This window comes from Dendrobates tinctorius, unplaced genomic scaffold (genome assembly GCF_039654945.1).
Source record: "Dendrobates tinctorius isolate UK_male_01 unplaced genomic scaffold, ASM3965494v1 ptg000028l, whole genome shotgun sequence".
In the NCBI taxonomy this organism is placed as follows: domain Eukaryota; kingdom Metazoa; phylum Chordata; class Amphibia; order Anura; family Dendrobatidae; genus Dendrobates; species Dendrobates tinctorius.
The window spans coordinates 59,224,771-59,241,056 of record NW_027361696.1 but is presented as its reverse complement, the minus strand read 5'-3'; the positions used below and the strand labels follow the sequence as shown (position 1 = coordinate 59,241,056).

The 16,286-nt window shown below is 47.9% G+C and overlaps 1 protein-coding gene across 1 annotated transcript in view; it reads right to left on the bottom strand.

Moving 5' to 3' along the window:
- Positions 1–962: 962 nt before the first annotated feature.
- Positions 963–16,286, bottom strand: part of CBLC (Cbl proto-oncogene C) — a 77,484-nt gene continuing 62,160 nt past the window's right edge. Inside the window, exons 5-10 of the mRNA XM_073570803.1 lie at positions 10,615–10,752; positions 9,793–9,880; positions 4,319–4,450; positions 3,182–3,268; positions 2,572–2,613; positions 963–2,410 (exon numbers count right to left, since the gene is read on the bottom strand). Coding sequence (XP_073426904.1) covers positions 2,117–2,410; positions 2,572–2,613; positions 3,182–3,268; positions 4,319–4,450; positions 9,793–9,880; positions 10,615–10,752 — 781 coding nt within the window. The 3' untranslated portion in view covers positions 963–2,116. The remainder of the gene's footprint in view (positions 2,411–2,571; positions 2,614–3,181; positions 3,269–4,318; positions 4,451–9,792; positions 9,881–10,614; positions 10,753–16,286) is intronic.

Here is a 16,286-nt window from a genome sequence, read left to right as displayed (position 1 = left end):
CCGTCTTCCACAGCGTATCCACATCAGGCATTGCCTTTCTGAATCTTGCTCATATAGGTACTGTTCACATGATCAGGTTTTAAATACATCGGTTAGGGACTGCTCTAAGATGGGTATACCTTGATGTTGGTGGAGTGGCTTAGCATACATTTTTTGCAAAAAACGTATCAACTAAATACCCTGTTTTTGTTATCATTTTTTACTAGCACTTGCTGTTTACTGTTACAGATATTTTTTACAACAGAGTATTTTTACACGTTTGTTATACTGCGGTTTTTCTGTATTTCCTCTTGTACAATGACTGATAACTCCTCTATATATGGTAGATAGCACAGGATCCATCATTCACAATAGGTGATGTCACAGCTCACCTCCTCCTCCTCCTGCTGTTTAATGACTGATAACACCTGTATACACAATAAATAACACAGGATCCATCATTCACTATGGTTGATATCACAGCCTACCTTCTCCTCCTCTTGTATATTGACTGATTTTTCCCAGATTAGAGCATGCTCAGATGATGCATCTATACAAACAAATAGGGTCTGAGACAGTCTATTGCTATATATATGTGTATATATATATATATATATATATATATAAAGTAGGACTCTAATAATTGGCCTAATGGTTAGTGTAAAAATTGCACATTTTCTTTTCAATATAGTGATTGAGCACTAAGTGTGAGAATATAAAAAATACATATTTTAAAAAATATTAGCATAAAAAGTAGTTTAAACCATGGGTAATTTTTTAAAGAACTTACACAGGCAGGAAAAGAGTGAACACGAAGGCTATAAAGAGTCGCTCACGTCCTCAGACACAGGCGCTGCTCCTTACATATTGTAATGTATGTTTCTTTCTAAGCTTTTAATTAACCATTTATCAACCACTGTTTTTGGACGATATTAGATCATAAATTCTGCTGAAGCTTTAGAAGCATTAAAAATTCATGAAAATGCACAATATTCCAGTTTTATTGAATAGTCGTGAATTGTGATTAGACCAACCTCATTTACATTATTGCCAAGACTTTTCTTATTCCTGATGCCTTCTCGCCCTCTGCAGGCTACTCTACATTATAGCAATGCCAAATGTTCCTAAAGAGTACATTTTCTTTAAAATCGTCCCCAGATGATATTTTAAGGCATTAGTCAATGGCCAAGTGTTAATGATGACCTCTTAGGGCAGAAATCTAATTTGGAGAAGCATCCGCATCCTCAAATGTTGCCCACTTCAATGTGTGATGCTTTATTTCAGAAGTTTTCTCCTTAAAAGTCCCACCGATAGATCCAAGTCAAGTACGTTGTCGTAGGGTCATCTACAATATGAGGTTGGCTAATCTGACCCATCCCCCATCTGTGAAATACCAGCTTGCAAAATGTGTGCATTTTTCTCCAAAGCCTCGTAAAACAACAATGTAAATCACCACCAGAAAATGGGGGCATCTCGATTGTTTCCTATAGGGTCCTATAGGGCCCCCTCTTAAGGTGCCCACTGATAATACACAGTTTAATTTATTCCTTTGAGTTCTCCACAGTCTTCGGACACTCATTATCTTCTGTGACCCCTCTGAACGTCTAGACTAAACCCAAGGATTGATTTTTGCTTCTTCTTGAGTGTTATAACTTTTTTTTATGGAGAACTATAATGTGTACCTGATGTGGGCATCAATGAACTGTTATTTTTGCAAATTTCAACCAAAACCTTATAAAAACATATTAAGATATCCTTCATTATATGGAGAGAGAGATAGCAACAGAAGTCTTCAAAGTCTCTGATGGAAGTTCTTGATTAAAGAGTCAAAAATAAATCTCACACACACATCACCAACAAGTGGCTGGTCCATACATTCTTTGGTGGATCCCTTCATTTTTTTCGTTGGTACATCCATTCTTTGATTGCTCCATCCCTTCTATGGATAGTCCATTTATTCTTTGGTTGGTCCATTCATTCCTTGGTTGGTCCATTCATTCTTTGGTTGGTCGATGCATTCCTTGGTCAGTCCATCCATTCCTTGGTTGGCCCATGCATTCCTTGGTTGGTTCATTCAATTCCTAGTTTGGTCCATCCATTCCTTGTTTGGTCCATCCATTCTTTCCTTCTGTCTTCCCTATAAACGTCTTGTTGGCCAGCCTGGATTTGGACTTCTACTAATGATATCTTGAGCCTGCAATTTTGGTCTTCGAGTGAGCAGTGCAGGTCTATTATTTCCAGGAAAGAATGACCATCTAGATGTAGAAGGAAGAGGTTCAGTGGGTGCACTAGGTAAAACCCGTGTGGACAGGTGGTGAGTTGAGGTACTGGGGATATCCGGAGGTGGTGGTAATGGTCGGTTTCTAATCCAGTCTACCTCTTCATCGACGACGTTGTCAGAGCGTGCACCCCATACATTTGAGGCAGCATTCTGCTGGCACAAGATAACGTCATGGTTATAAAGTCATCTTGGAACAGACAAACATGGAGAGTCTTCTAGGAGGTCAGACAACAGGAGAAAACACTGCAGAGACCACAAGACAGACAGAGATAGCCATACAACCGACTGGAGCCACAGGGTTCATTACTCACATCATGGTCTGGCTGGGCTGTGGTGCTTTTTGGATTTGTTGTCTACAACACAAGGAAATACAAGGAAAGAATTGGAGAAGAACTTTATAAGAAATGCAGGCAAACATTTATGTATTTTCCTGTCTAGGAGAACCCAAAATTGATCATGTTCATTTCCACTGTGGACAAGAGGTCTAGAACTTCAGGTGCCCATAATCATAAAAGATGGCTGAACCCACCAAATTTGGAGGACTATCGTAAGTGTATTATGCTGACGCTTCATGGCAGATGATGTCAGATGAATTTCAGCATAGCCAACCCTTTTGTTCTTAGGGAGGCAACCACCAGGGGTGTCTAGCATGTGTAAAAGGATATCATGAAGATTAGCTTTAGGCTGGCAGCTATTGAAGATGTGTGTCCATCTATATGTATGACCCTACCACACAGTGGTGGTAGTGGCAGTAAGTACTGTGCCCAGGCCCTGAAGACCACCGTACTGCCATGTTTGTTTTAATGGACCATGTTGATGCAATATGACCTGCCATTGCTCAGTTTGTGGTGAACCATTGGGCAATGATAGGTAGCTTTATGTTCCCTATAATCCCATATAGAAGTCCCTGATAATACCCACCTGTCCTTCATCTGAAAGTCCAGCAATGTGAACCTCCTCTCGGCCTGTTATTGTGGTGCGGCAGAATGGACACGTGTTTTCCGATTTCTACAGGAAAGAAAGCCAAGACCATTCAGTAAAAGACAAGTTACTCAGATGTCAGCGACCCGCTGCAACATCACTATGACTATTCATTATTGTTATCTATCCGTCATGAAAACATCCGTAAGGCCTGTTTCACACATCAGTTTGTCACCATCAGTCAAAATCCGCCGATTTGCAAAAAAAAACGGATCCGCCATTTTTCTTGGCGGATCCGTTTTTTTCCCCATTGACTTTCATTATTGGTGGATTTTGACTGACGATCACCTGTTGCATCCGTATTTGTGCGGCTCCGCCAAAATTTTGGCGTCCGCTGGGATCACAGAACGGACAATGCAACTTTTTTTGGTGTCCGGATCCGCGTTTTTGACTTTTGCCACATGTTTAACCCTGAATCCAGTCTTGCTGCTGGCTGGATGATCTCTCTCTCTCTCTCCATACCTGGGGATTCCCACGATACGCCGGCCTCTTCATCCCGCGATTCCTGGGGATTCCCACGATAGCCCGGCCTCTTCATCCCACGATGACTAGAGATTCCTGTGATACGCCGGCCTCGTCATCCCGTGATACCTGGGGATTCCCGCGATATGCCGGCCTCTTCATCCCACAATACCTGGGGATTCCCGCGATACGCCGACCTCTTCATCCCGCGATACCTGGGGATTCCCGCAATAGCTCGGCCTCTTCATCCCGCTACATCGGCGGTATTTTTTTTTTCTGCGCGGTTCCTTTAACTTTCCCACATCGGCGGATGCCGGCGCACCAACGGTCCGGTGGCTCCCGTTGGTGTTTCCACGGCTACGGATCCATTCTCCGCCTTTTTGGCGGCTGCCAACGGCCGAGAAAAATGTAAGTGTGAAACAGGCCTAAGGCTCTTAGAAAAATGGAAGATGTCTCGGGTTCTCAAAAAAGTTGGCCAATGGAGAATCCATAAGAGCTCAGCCCGCTCCATACACTGCAGGTGCCAACTATCTTACTTTACATATATGCAATAAATATATATCCTAAAGACTACCCGCACAAGCATGACTAAATAAGTGCACCCTGGTGTCTTACCTGCCATGAAGTCAGGCACGCGTCGCACAGTAAGTGTCCGCAGGGCTGTAACCGAGTGTTCTTCTCATTGTCCGTGCAGATCTTACACAACTGAAATGTGGAATCCATATCTGAATACAATTCCCATTGTTCCTACATGGAGAGAAAAAAATAAAGAACAATACATCAGATAAATAGACAAAAGACAGAACAGAAATATACAGTAAAGGAGTCTAGAATTTGGGCTTCCAACAGTGAGCGAGAAGACAGGTCAAGTGACTGTATCGGGCAGGGAGAAGTCACTGCAGCAGGTGGCATCTGCGGAAGGTTTCATTTACAGGAGGTGGCATTTATGGCAGGTGGCATATGTACTAGGTGCCATTTGTAGCTTTTTCCCTTTTGAACAAAAATGTAAGCAGTCAGCATTGATCGCCTACATCAGGCTCTGTGTATGTTTAACAAGAAGGTAAGCTGTGACATCACCTATTGTGAATGGTGGATCCTGTGTTATCTACTGTATATAAAGGTGTTATCAGTCATTGTATAGGAGGAGGAGGTGAGCTGTGATATCAACTATGGTGAATGGTGGATCCTGTTTTATCGACTGTATATATAGGTGTTATCAGTCATTGTACAGGAGGAGGAGGTGAGCTGTGACATCACCTATTGTGAATGGTGGATCCTGTGTTATCTACTGTATGTAGAGGTGTTATTAGTCATTGTACAGGAGGAGGAGGTGAGCTGTGACATTGCTTATTGTGAATGGTGAATCCTGTGTTATCTACTGTATATTATGGTGTTATAAGTCATTGTACAGGAGGAGGAGGTGAGCTGTGACATCACCTATTGTGAATGGTGGATCCTGTATTATCTTCTGTATATAAAGGTGTTTTCAGTCAATGTACAGGAGGAGGAGGTGAGCTGTGATATCACCTATTGTGAATGGTGGATCCTGTTTTATTTACTGTAAATAGAGGTGTTATCAGTCATTGTACAGGAGGAGGAGGTGAGTTGTGACATCACCTATTGTGAATGATGGATCCTGTGTTTTCTACTGTATATAAAGGTGTTATCAGTCATTATACAGGAGGAGGAGGTGAGCTGTGACATCACCTATTGTGAATGGTGGATCTTGTGTTATCTGCTGTATAAAGAGGTGTTCCCTAGCATTGTAATCCTGTCTGTAAAGATAATAAAACTGCTAAAAAGTTTTATGTACAGAACAGGAAGCATGAATATCTGACTTGGTGACCAGTTTGCCAATTTCAAGGTTTTTTTCAAATGGATCATCATATGTAAAAATAAATGAAACATTTCTTTACATAGAACTGTATGGCATTATGGACATATACCGTAGTTTGTGATGGATGTGTGATAGCAGTGGTATATGTGTAGGGTCGGTGGTGGGCCGAGCTGGGGGATGATAGGGGGTGGTCCCACTTCTTACCGCGCAGAGATGATAACAGAGACACGATGGAGGCAGATTCTGGGTGCAACAGGTCCAAGTTTATTCACGCTGGCCGTCCGACTGACGGCACACCTCGCGGCCCTCCGTTTCCAGAGCCGCTTCTCACACCGTACACTAGGGACGTGTCTGCACACACCGTCCCCTCCTTTACTGTCGACGCTCCTGACAGGTCCGTCACTGTGGCCGCCTTAGGCCCGTAAACCAACAGCGCTTCTACTGCTCAGTCGTCGTGTTACATACGGTGTCCTTCACCCAGAGCCTCGTCTCTGCTGCGGTCCTTTCCTGTCAGGACCACCCCCCTGACGTTTCCTCTCCTCAGTCCCCTTGGTCGGATTCTCCTCAGGGCACACAGACTGGCGTTGTCCTCCTGTCACCTGAGCTCCCCCTGGGGACTGGAACCTTCTGGAACCCTCCCTCAGTATTTATAACTCTCCTGGTTCCTTGAAACTGTCACTCTAACTGTCACCACGCCCCCCATGACCAACGGTTTCTAAAGCCCTAAGCTGCTGTAAAGTCCTTTGCTCACACTCCTCCCTGCCATCTAATGTCCACCCAAGGTACTGCACGTCCACTACACTTTCCTAGCTGTTTCCCTTCTATAATAACTGACACCTACCTACACTGTGCAAACCTATCTTTCTTCACTCTGACTAGTCCGTCCGTCCATCAGGTCACCTTCCCTACACTCCCCCTTCCTTTGTCCATTGTCGTCCTCGACAATCGTCATCCCTGCTTTTGTCGTTCTGAATCTACACCTACATTCTGTTGTCGGACCAGAAGTTGAGCCAAACCCACTATCTGTGGGGGCCGAACCATACTGGGAGCACTATGCTCTGAGCAGCCTACTGCTACTCACCAGCGCGCACGCCACATGACAAGGTCTTTCAAATTGGGCAAGGTACACCCGTATTCTCTCTACGGCATGTATCTTTCCCCTACTCTCCCCTACTGTTACCTTTCACTATCCGGTACGCCATGATCGAGGCCACTCACCTACCAGATCATTGCCGGCGCCCGCCTTTCCTTCTTCAGGGGTGTCCGTGGTGTTGGGGACCTGACCTAGGACGGCTGTCTTTCTCACGTCTTCCAACTCATTTTCCTTCTTTCAATTACATGTCATGGTCGGCGTCCCGGTCTCCCAGACCTCCTCAACTCTTAGATCCCTACCGGATCTCACACTTTCCTTTGGTCCCGCAGACCTTCCCTTACCCGGACCTGTTGCATTTACTTTGGCATATTATACATTAAACAACTTTATAATAGCACAAGTACCCATTTTTATAATTTTTTTTTTTCTTGCTTTTGAAACCAAAATATAACATAACATTGCATGTCTCCTTTCCTCCTCCCTTCCTTGGACATGGACACTCCCTCTCTTCTAAGTATCCCGCGCTCTGTCAGTCTAAAAAGTAAACACAAACTATCCTGTAAGAGGAACATAGAAAAACAGACATAAAAATCACAGATAAACATTTCTTTTTTTTTTTTTAAAAGCTGACCGCGAACTGTCCTTTTGACCTGCACAACGGTGCAACGAACTCCTGACAGTTCAATCCTCCTTTCGGTGGTCAGTAGTATGGGACCCCACAACCATGGAGCTCCCAGGATGCAAGAAGTGTCCCTTTCTGCAAGATAGTATAAACGAGCCGTCCCGGGGGTTCGTGCAGCCGCCATGCCAGCCTCTCTCCTCTCATGGAGCAGGTTCCAGACTTCTTGCCCCCTGGCCCTCTTCTTCTCTATAACTCCTGCGACCCAAACAGAGGGTCCGGCATGAGCCCTGGAGTCCGGTGGGCGGGACTTAACCGAGGAAGGGCGTGGATCAGAGGCGGCCGATGATTTTTGCGGCTCAACAGCCACTGGGGCCAAGTGGCAAATGGGGACAACCGGGTCCTCGGAGGCTGGAATCACAGGGCCCACTAAGTCGGCCGCAGTCGACTCCAGCAGCGGCATAACCGCGGCCTCAGGACAGGCCGCATCCACTACTTCCAATGGAGCCGGAGTAACGGCCGGTTCCAACGACGCAGCTGCTATCAGCAGGGGGAACGCAGCAGCGTCTTCTTTGGATGACTTCCGCACTGGCGGCTCCAGGCCGAGTACCTCAGGGACTTGAGCAGGGGCCTCGCTCAACTCTGCATACACCACCGGGCCCGATGTACCAAGGCCTTCCGTTGCGCAGGGGGCAGCGTGCTGCGGCGGAATGATGAGGGCCGCTGGCGGAGGCACTGGTGGTGCCGGGGGTACTCTCACCTTCCCCAGCGCTGCGGCCTCCATCACATCAATACGCGGCTTCACCCGCAGCCTCCGTCCCTCGCTCCACTGTCCCGCGGGATTTTCCCCCAAACTCGGGGGCTCCGCTGAGAAGTCCTCTGCTGGTATTGGCGGCGGCCGTTCTCGCTGACTCCGCTCAGGCTCCGCTCCCCAGCTCAACATCCCGCTGCTCTCCCGTGGCTCTGAGGGCGACTTCTGGCACAGCTCCATCCCCTGCCGCCACTGCCACTCTAGGCGGCCGAGGCCACGACACCTGCAGAGTCTCATACCGTCCGTTGGGCAGCACTCAAATGGCATCAGACAGCCGCAGCCAAGTTTTTCTTCTGTGCCACTCCCTTTGTGAGGTGAGGCGTCGGCAGGCCTCTCCACCCTCCTGTCAGGGTCCAATATATGGAAGCGTCGATCTCCAAGCACATACTGCTTCCTTTTGGGGTACGTTGGAGGGGGTCCCAGTCCATTCTGAACAACTGCAAACACCTGGACCTCTCCTCTGCGCTGAAGCAACACCGCCATACTGCACAGTACCTGGTACCGCCCCGGATCCTCTGCTGGCCACACAGATCCGCCACAGCATTCCCCATTTGTATTCCACAGGTAGGTAATTTGTAATCCACAGGTAATTGTAATCCAAACAGAGTAGTCCAAGTCTTTTTCCATTCTTTAAGGCAGGCCTGCCGCAGAAGATGATGTATTAGCGGCGGCGATCCTGCCGACTACGCCAAATGTAGGGTCGGTGGTGGGCCGAGCTGGGGGATGATAGGGGGTGGTCCCACTTCTTACCGCGCAGAGATGATAACAGAGACACGATGGAGGCAGATTCTGGGTGCAACAGGTCCAAGTTTATTCACGCTGGCCGTCCGACTGACGGCACACCTCGCGGCCCTCCGTTTCCAGAGCCGCTTCTCACACCGTACACTAGGGACGTGTCTGCACACACCGTCCCCTCCTTTACTGTCGACGCTCCTGACAGGTGACACTGTGGCCGCCTTAGGCCCGTAAACCAACAGCGCTTCTACTGCTCAGTCGTCGTGTCACATACGGTGTCCTTCACCCAGAGCCTCGTCTCTGCTGCGGTCCTTTCCTGTCAGGACCACCCCCCTGACGTTTCCTCTCCTCAGTCCCCTTGGTCGGATTCTCCTCAGGGCACACAGACTGGCGTTGTCCTCCTGTCACCTGAGCTCCCCCTGGGGACTGGAACCTTCTGGAACCCTCCCTCAGTATTTATAACTCTCCTGGTTCCTTGAAACTGTCACTCTAACTGTCACCACGCCCCCCATGACCAACGGTTTCTAAAGCCCTAAGCTGCTGTAAAGTCCTTTGCTCACACTCCTCCCTGCCATCTAATGTCCACCCAAGGTACTGCACGTCCACTACACTTTCCTAGCTGTTTCCCTTCTATAATAACTGACACCTACCTACACTGTGCAAACCTATCTTTCTTCACTCTGACTAGTCCGTCCGTCCATCAGGTCACCTTCCCTACATATGTACACAGCCTGTGGTGCTGCCTATGATATGGCTCATAATATTCCATCAAGCAATACTACAATATCTTCCATGAAAAGTAGTATGGGCCCATAGGAGAGAGATTGGCATGATGTATCTCTGTATTTATTCACACTGTGTATACTGTACTTTCCATAGTTTTCAGAAATTAATACATTTCCACCACTAGAAGGCGCTCAAGGCTAAACCTTGTAAACCTTGGTGTTCCTAATCTGCTATTCCTTCTTCATTCATATCCTTGCTCGTTACTTACCTGTGTCACCTGAATCACTGTGTTTGGAGCTGGGTCACTGAGTGCTGATAAATCCGGGTTGGCGTTCAAACCATTCGGATAGAGATACCTGCGGTCACAGCACAAAAGTACAGTCAGGGGTGTAGGTACAGGGGGCACAGAGGGAGTACCGGTGCCGGAGAAGCCGCAAAGCCCTTCTATCAATGGGGTTGTCCACCCTTGGGGAAATTTTTTTTTAATATACTTAAATTCATGTAATCGGGGCTAATATTTATTTTTACAATTGGGTCTCATTATACATTTTGCTCCTTTTGCCTTATGTACCCTCTGTGTTGCAGAATGAGTCAGCTGAGATTCGATTAGCGAGCGCTTAGTGACAGTCTTACAGGAGACTTTTTAGATCATTTTCTGTCTTTTAGATCTTTTCTGAGCTTTTCTCATGTAATTTAGGACCAGAGAGCACAAGAAGGTTGAGTATGCAATAAAATAAAAACCTTATAATTTTTTTTAAATGATATCCAATAGCAAAAATAATATTGAGGTCTTAAAAATGTAACTTAAAAAATATCTCCATATTCAGTGCCCACCCATAGACATAGCGCACGTTTTTACACAACTGCTTTCTTCCAAAGACAGCGCCTCCGCTTGCCACAGGTTGTATAATGTATTGCAGTTCAACCCCATTCGCTATAATAAAGGCGAGCTGCAGTACCGTGTACAACCTATGGACAGGTGTGGTGCTGTTTTGGGAATAAAGCAGCCATGTTTTTCAAACCCTATAAGACCCAGTTGTCCTACAAGGCTACAGTTCATCCACTGCCCATGTCCCCTCGCCCCACTCACAGGCCTTCTCTCTCTCCTTCCTTCAGAGCTTCGTGTAATGACTTGTTATGTGGGATGGTCTGTAGGATGTTGCCCCCAGATGTCACGTAGCCGATTGCCCACTGTCCGAGATGTGTGCAGCTCAACCGGAAGATATAGCTGTGGAAAGAGAAGAGATCATTCGGGATATTAACGTCGACATAGACACGGAGCCTTGGTCTGACTGCTATAAGGATAATTTCATTGATACAGATATAGGGGCGCTATGGCTGGCACTGTTATTGGGGAGCTGTGGTTAGCACTATCAGATGGCACTATGGCTGACACTGTTATTGGGGAGCTGTGGCTAGCACTATCAGATGGCACTATGGCTGGCACTGTTATTGGGGAGCTGTGGTTAGCACTATCAGATGGGCACTATGGCTGGCACTGTTATTGGGGAGCTGTAGCTAGCACTATCAGACGGGCACTATGGCTGGCACTGTTAATGGGGAGCTGTGGGTAGCACTATCAGAGGGGCAATATGGCTGACACTGTTATTGGAAAGCTGTAGCTAGCACTATCAGACGGGCACTATGGCTGGCACTGTTATTGAAGAGCTGTGGTTAGCACTTTCAGATGGGCACTATGGCTGACAAAGTTATTGGGGAGCTGTGGTTAGCACTTTCAGATGGGCAGTATGGCTGACGCTGTTATTGGGAAGCTGTTGCTAGCACTATCAGATCGACATTATGGCTGGCACTGTTATTGGAAAGCTGTAGTTAACACTATCCGATGGGCAGTATGGCTGACGCTGTTATTGGGAAGCTGTTGCTAGCACTGTCAGACGGGCACTATGGCTGGCACTGTTATTGGGAAGCTGTGGCTAGCACTATCAGACAGGCACTATGGCTGGCACTGTTATTGAAGAGCTGTGATTAGCACTATCAGATGGGCACTATGGCTGACACTGTTATTGAGGAACTGTGGTTAGCACTATCAGATGGGTACTGTGGCTGACACATTTATTGGGGAGCTGTGGTTCGCACTTTCAGACGGGCACTGTGGCTGGCACTGTTAATGGGGAGCTGTGGGTAGCACTATCAGAGGGGCAATATGGCTGACACTGTTATTGGAAAGCTGTAGCTAGCACTATCAGACGGGCACTATGACTAGCAATGTTACTGAAGAGCTGTGGTTAGCACTATCAAATGGGCACTATGGCTGGCACTGTTATTGGAAAGCTGTAGTTAGCACTATCCGACGGGCAGTATGGCTGACACTGTTATTGGGAAGCTGTGGCTAGCACTGTCAGACGGGCACTATGGCTGGCACTGTTAGTGCTAGCCACAGCTTCCCAATATCAGACAGGCACTATGGCTGGCACTGTTATTGAAGAGCTGTGATTAGCACTATCAGATGGGCACTATGGCTGGCACTGTTATTGGGGAGCTGTGGCTAACACTATCACATGGGCACTATGGCTGACACTTTTATTGGGGAGCTGTGGCTAGCTCTATAAGACAGGCACTATGGCTGGCACTGTTATTGGGGAGCTGTGGCTAGCACTATCAGATGGGCACTCTCACTGGCACTGTTATTGGGGAGCTTTGGTCAGCACTTTTAGATGGGCACTATGGCTGACACTTTTATTTGGGAGCTGTGGCTAGCACTATAAGACAGGCACTATGGCTGACACTGTTAATGAGGAGCTGTGGCTAGCACTATCAGATGGGCCCCATTGGCTGACACTGTTTTTGGGGAGCTGTGTCTAGCACTATCAGATGGGTGCTATGGCTGGCACTGTTATTGGGGAGCTGTGGTTAGCACTATCAGATGGGCACTATAGCTGGTACTGTTATTGGGGAGCAGTGGCTAGCACTATCAGACGGGCACTATGGCTGGCACTGTTAATGGGGAGCTGTAGCTAGCACTTTCAGACGGGCACTATGGCTGGCACTGTTATTGTAGAGCTGTGGTTAGCACTATCAGAAGGGCACTATGGCTGACAGTTATTGGGGAGCTGTGGCTAGTACTATCAGACGGGCACTATGGCTAGCACTGTTAATGGGGAGCTGTGGGTAGCACTATCAGAGGGGCAATATGGCTGACACTGTTATTGGAAAGCTGTAGCTAGCACTATCAGATGGGCACTATGGCTGGCACTGTTATTGAAGAGCTGTGGTTAGCACTTTCAGATGTGCACTATGGCTGACAAAGTTATTGGGGAGCTGTGGTTAGCACTTTCAGATGGGCACTATGGCTGGCACTGTTATTGTGGAGCAGTGGCTAGCACTATCAGATCGACATTATGGCTGGCACTGTTATTGGAAAGCTGTAGTTAGCACTATCCGACGGGCAGTATGGCTGACGCTGTTATTGGGAAGCTGTTGCTAGCACTGTCAGACGGGCACTATGGCTGGCACTGTTATTGGGAAGCTGTGGCTAGCACTATCAGACAGGCACTATGGCTGGCACTGTTATTGAAGAGCTGTGATTAGCACTATCAGATGGGCACTATGGCTGGCACTGTTATTGGGAAGCTGTGGCTAGAACTATCAGATGGGCACTATGGCTGACACTGTTATTGAGGAACTGTGGTTAGCACTATCAGATGGGTACTGTGGCTGACACATTTATTGGGGAGCTGTGGTTCGCACTTTCAGACGGGCACTGTGGCTGGCACTGTTAATGGGGAGCTGTGGGTAGCACTATCAGAGGGGCAATATGGCTGACACTGTTATTGGAAAGCTGTAGCTAGCACTGTCAGACGGGCACTATGGCTGGCACTGTTAATGGGGAGCTGTGGGTAGCACTATCAGAGGGGCACTATGGCTGGCACTGTTATTGAAGAGCTGTGATTAGCACTATCAGATGGGCACTATGGCTGGCACTGTTATTGGGGAGCTGTGGCTAGAACTATCAGATGGGCACTATGGCTGACACTGTTATTGAGGAACTGTGGTTAGCACTATCAGATGGGTACTGTGGCTGACACATTTATTGGGGAGCTGTGGTTCGCACTTTCAGACGGGCACTGTGGCTGGCACTGTTAATGGGGAGCTGTGGGTAGCACTGTCAGACGGGCACTATGGCTGGCACTGTTTGTGCTAGCCACAGCTTCCCAATATCAGACGGGCACTATGGCTGGCACTGTTATTGAAGAGCTGTGATTAGCACTATCAGATGGGCACTATGGCTGGCACAGTTATTGGGGAGCTGTGGTTCGCACTTTCAGACGGGCACTATGGCTGGCACTGTTAATGGGGAGCTGTAGCTAGCACTTTCAGACGGGCACTATGGCTGGCACTGTTATTGTAGAGCTGTGGTTAGCACTATCAGAAGGGCACTATGGCTGACAGTTATTGGGGAGCTGTGGCTAGTACTATCAGACAGGCACTATGGCTAGCACTGTTAATGGGGAGCTGTGGGTAGCACTATCAGAGGGGCAATATGGCTGACACTGTTATTGGAAAGCTGTAGCTAGCACTATCAGACGGGCACTATGGCTGGCACTGTTATTGAAGAGCTGTGGTTAGCACTTTCAGATGTGCACTATGGCTGACAAAGTTATTGGGGAGCTGTGGTTAGCACTTTCAGATGGGCACTATGGCTGGCACTGTTATTGTGGAGCAGTGGCTAGCACTATCAGATCGACATTATGGCTGGCACTGTTATTGGAAAGCTGTAGTTAGCACTATCCGATGGGCAGTATGGCTGACGCTGTTATTGGGAAGCTGTTGCTAGCACTGTCAGACGGGCACTATGGCTGGCACTGTTATTGGGAAGCTGTGGCTAGCACTATCAGACAGGCACTATGGCTGGCACTGTTATTGAAGAGCTGTGATTAGCACTATCAGATGGGCACTATGGCTGGCACTGTTATTGGGGAGCTGTGGCTAGAACTATCAGATGGGCACTATGGCTGACACTGTTATTGAGGAACTGTGGTTAGCACTATCAGATGGGTACTGTGGCTGACACATTTATTGGGGAGCTGTGGTTCGCACTTTCAGACGGGCACTGTGGCTGGCACTGTTAATGGGGAGCTGTGGGTAGCACTATCAGAGGGGCAATATGGCTGACACTGTTATTGGAAAGCTGTAGCTAGCACTATCAGACGGGCACTATGACTAGCAATGTTACTGAAGAGCTGTGGTTAGCACTATCAAATGGGCACTATGGCTGGCACTGTTATTGGAAAGCTGTAGTTAGCACTATCCGACGGGCAGTATGGCTGACACTGTTATTGGGAAGCTGTGGCTAGCACTGTCAGACGGGCACTATGGCTGGCACTGTTAGTGCTAGCCACAGCTTCCCAATATCAGACAGGCACTATGGCTGGCACTGTTATTGAAGAGCTGTGATTAGCACTATCAGATGGGCACTATGGCTTGCACTGTTATTGGGGAGCTGTGGCTAGCACTATCAGATGGGCACTATGGCTGGCACTGTTATTGGGGAGCTGTGGCTAACACTATCACATGGGCACTATGGCTGACACTTTTATTGGGGAGCTGTGGCTAGCTCTATAAGACAGGCACTATGGCTGGCACTGTTATTGGGGAGCTGTGGCTAGCACTATTAGATGGGCACTCTCACTGGCACTGTTATTGGGGAGCTTTGGTCAGCACTTTTAGATGGGCACTATGGCTGACACTTTTATTTGGGAGCAGTGGCTAGCACTATAAGACAGGCACTACGGCTGGCACTGTTATGGGGGAGCTGTGGTTAGCACTATCAGACAGGCACTATGGCTGACACTGTTAATGAGGAGCTGTGGCTAGCACTATCAGATGGGCCCCATTGGCTGACACTGTTTTTGGGGAGCTGTGTCTAGCACTATCAGATGGGTGCTATGGCTGGCACTGTTATTGGGGAGCTGTGGTTAGCACTATCAGATGGGCACTATAGCTGGTACTGTTATTGGGGAGCAGTGGCTAGCACTATCAGACGGGCACTATGGCTGGCACTGTTAATGGGGAGCTGTAGCTAGCACTTTCAGACGGGCACTATGGCTGGCACTGTTATTGTAGAGCTGTGGTTAGCACTATCAGAAGGGCACTATGGCTGACAGTTATTGGGGAGCTGTGGCTAGTACTATCAGACGGGCACTATGGCTAGCACTGTTAATGGGGAGCTGTGGGTAGCACTATCAGAGGGGCAATATGGCTGACACTGTTATTGGAAAGCTGTAGCTAGCACTATCAGACGGGCACTATGGCTGGCACTGTTATTGAAGAGCTGTGGTTAGCACTTTCAGATGTGCACTATGGCTGACAAAGTTATTGGGGAGCTGTGGTTAGCACTTTCAGATGGGCACTATGGCTGGCACTGTTATTGTGGAGCAGTGGCTAGCACTATCAGATCGACATTATGGCTGGCATTGTTATTGGAAAGCTGTAGTTAGCACTATCCGATGGGCAGTATGGCTGACGCTGTTATTGGGAAGCTGTTGCTAGCACTGTCAGACGGGCACTATGGCTGGCACTGTTATTGGGAAGCTGTGGCTAGCACTATCAGACAGGCACTATGGCTGGCACTGTTATTGAAGAGCTGTGATTAGCACTATCAGATGGGCACTATGGCTGGCACTGTTATTGGGGAGCTGTGGCTAGAACTATCAGATGGGCACTATGGCTGACACTGTTATTGAGGAACTGTGGTTAGCACTATCAGATGGGTACTGTGGCTGACACATTTATTGGGGAGCT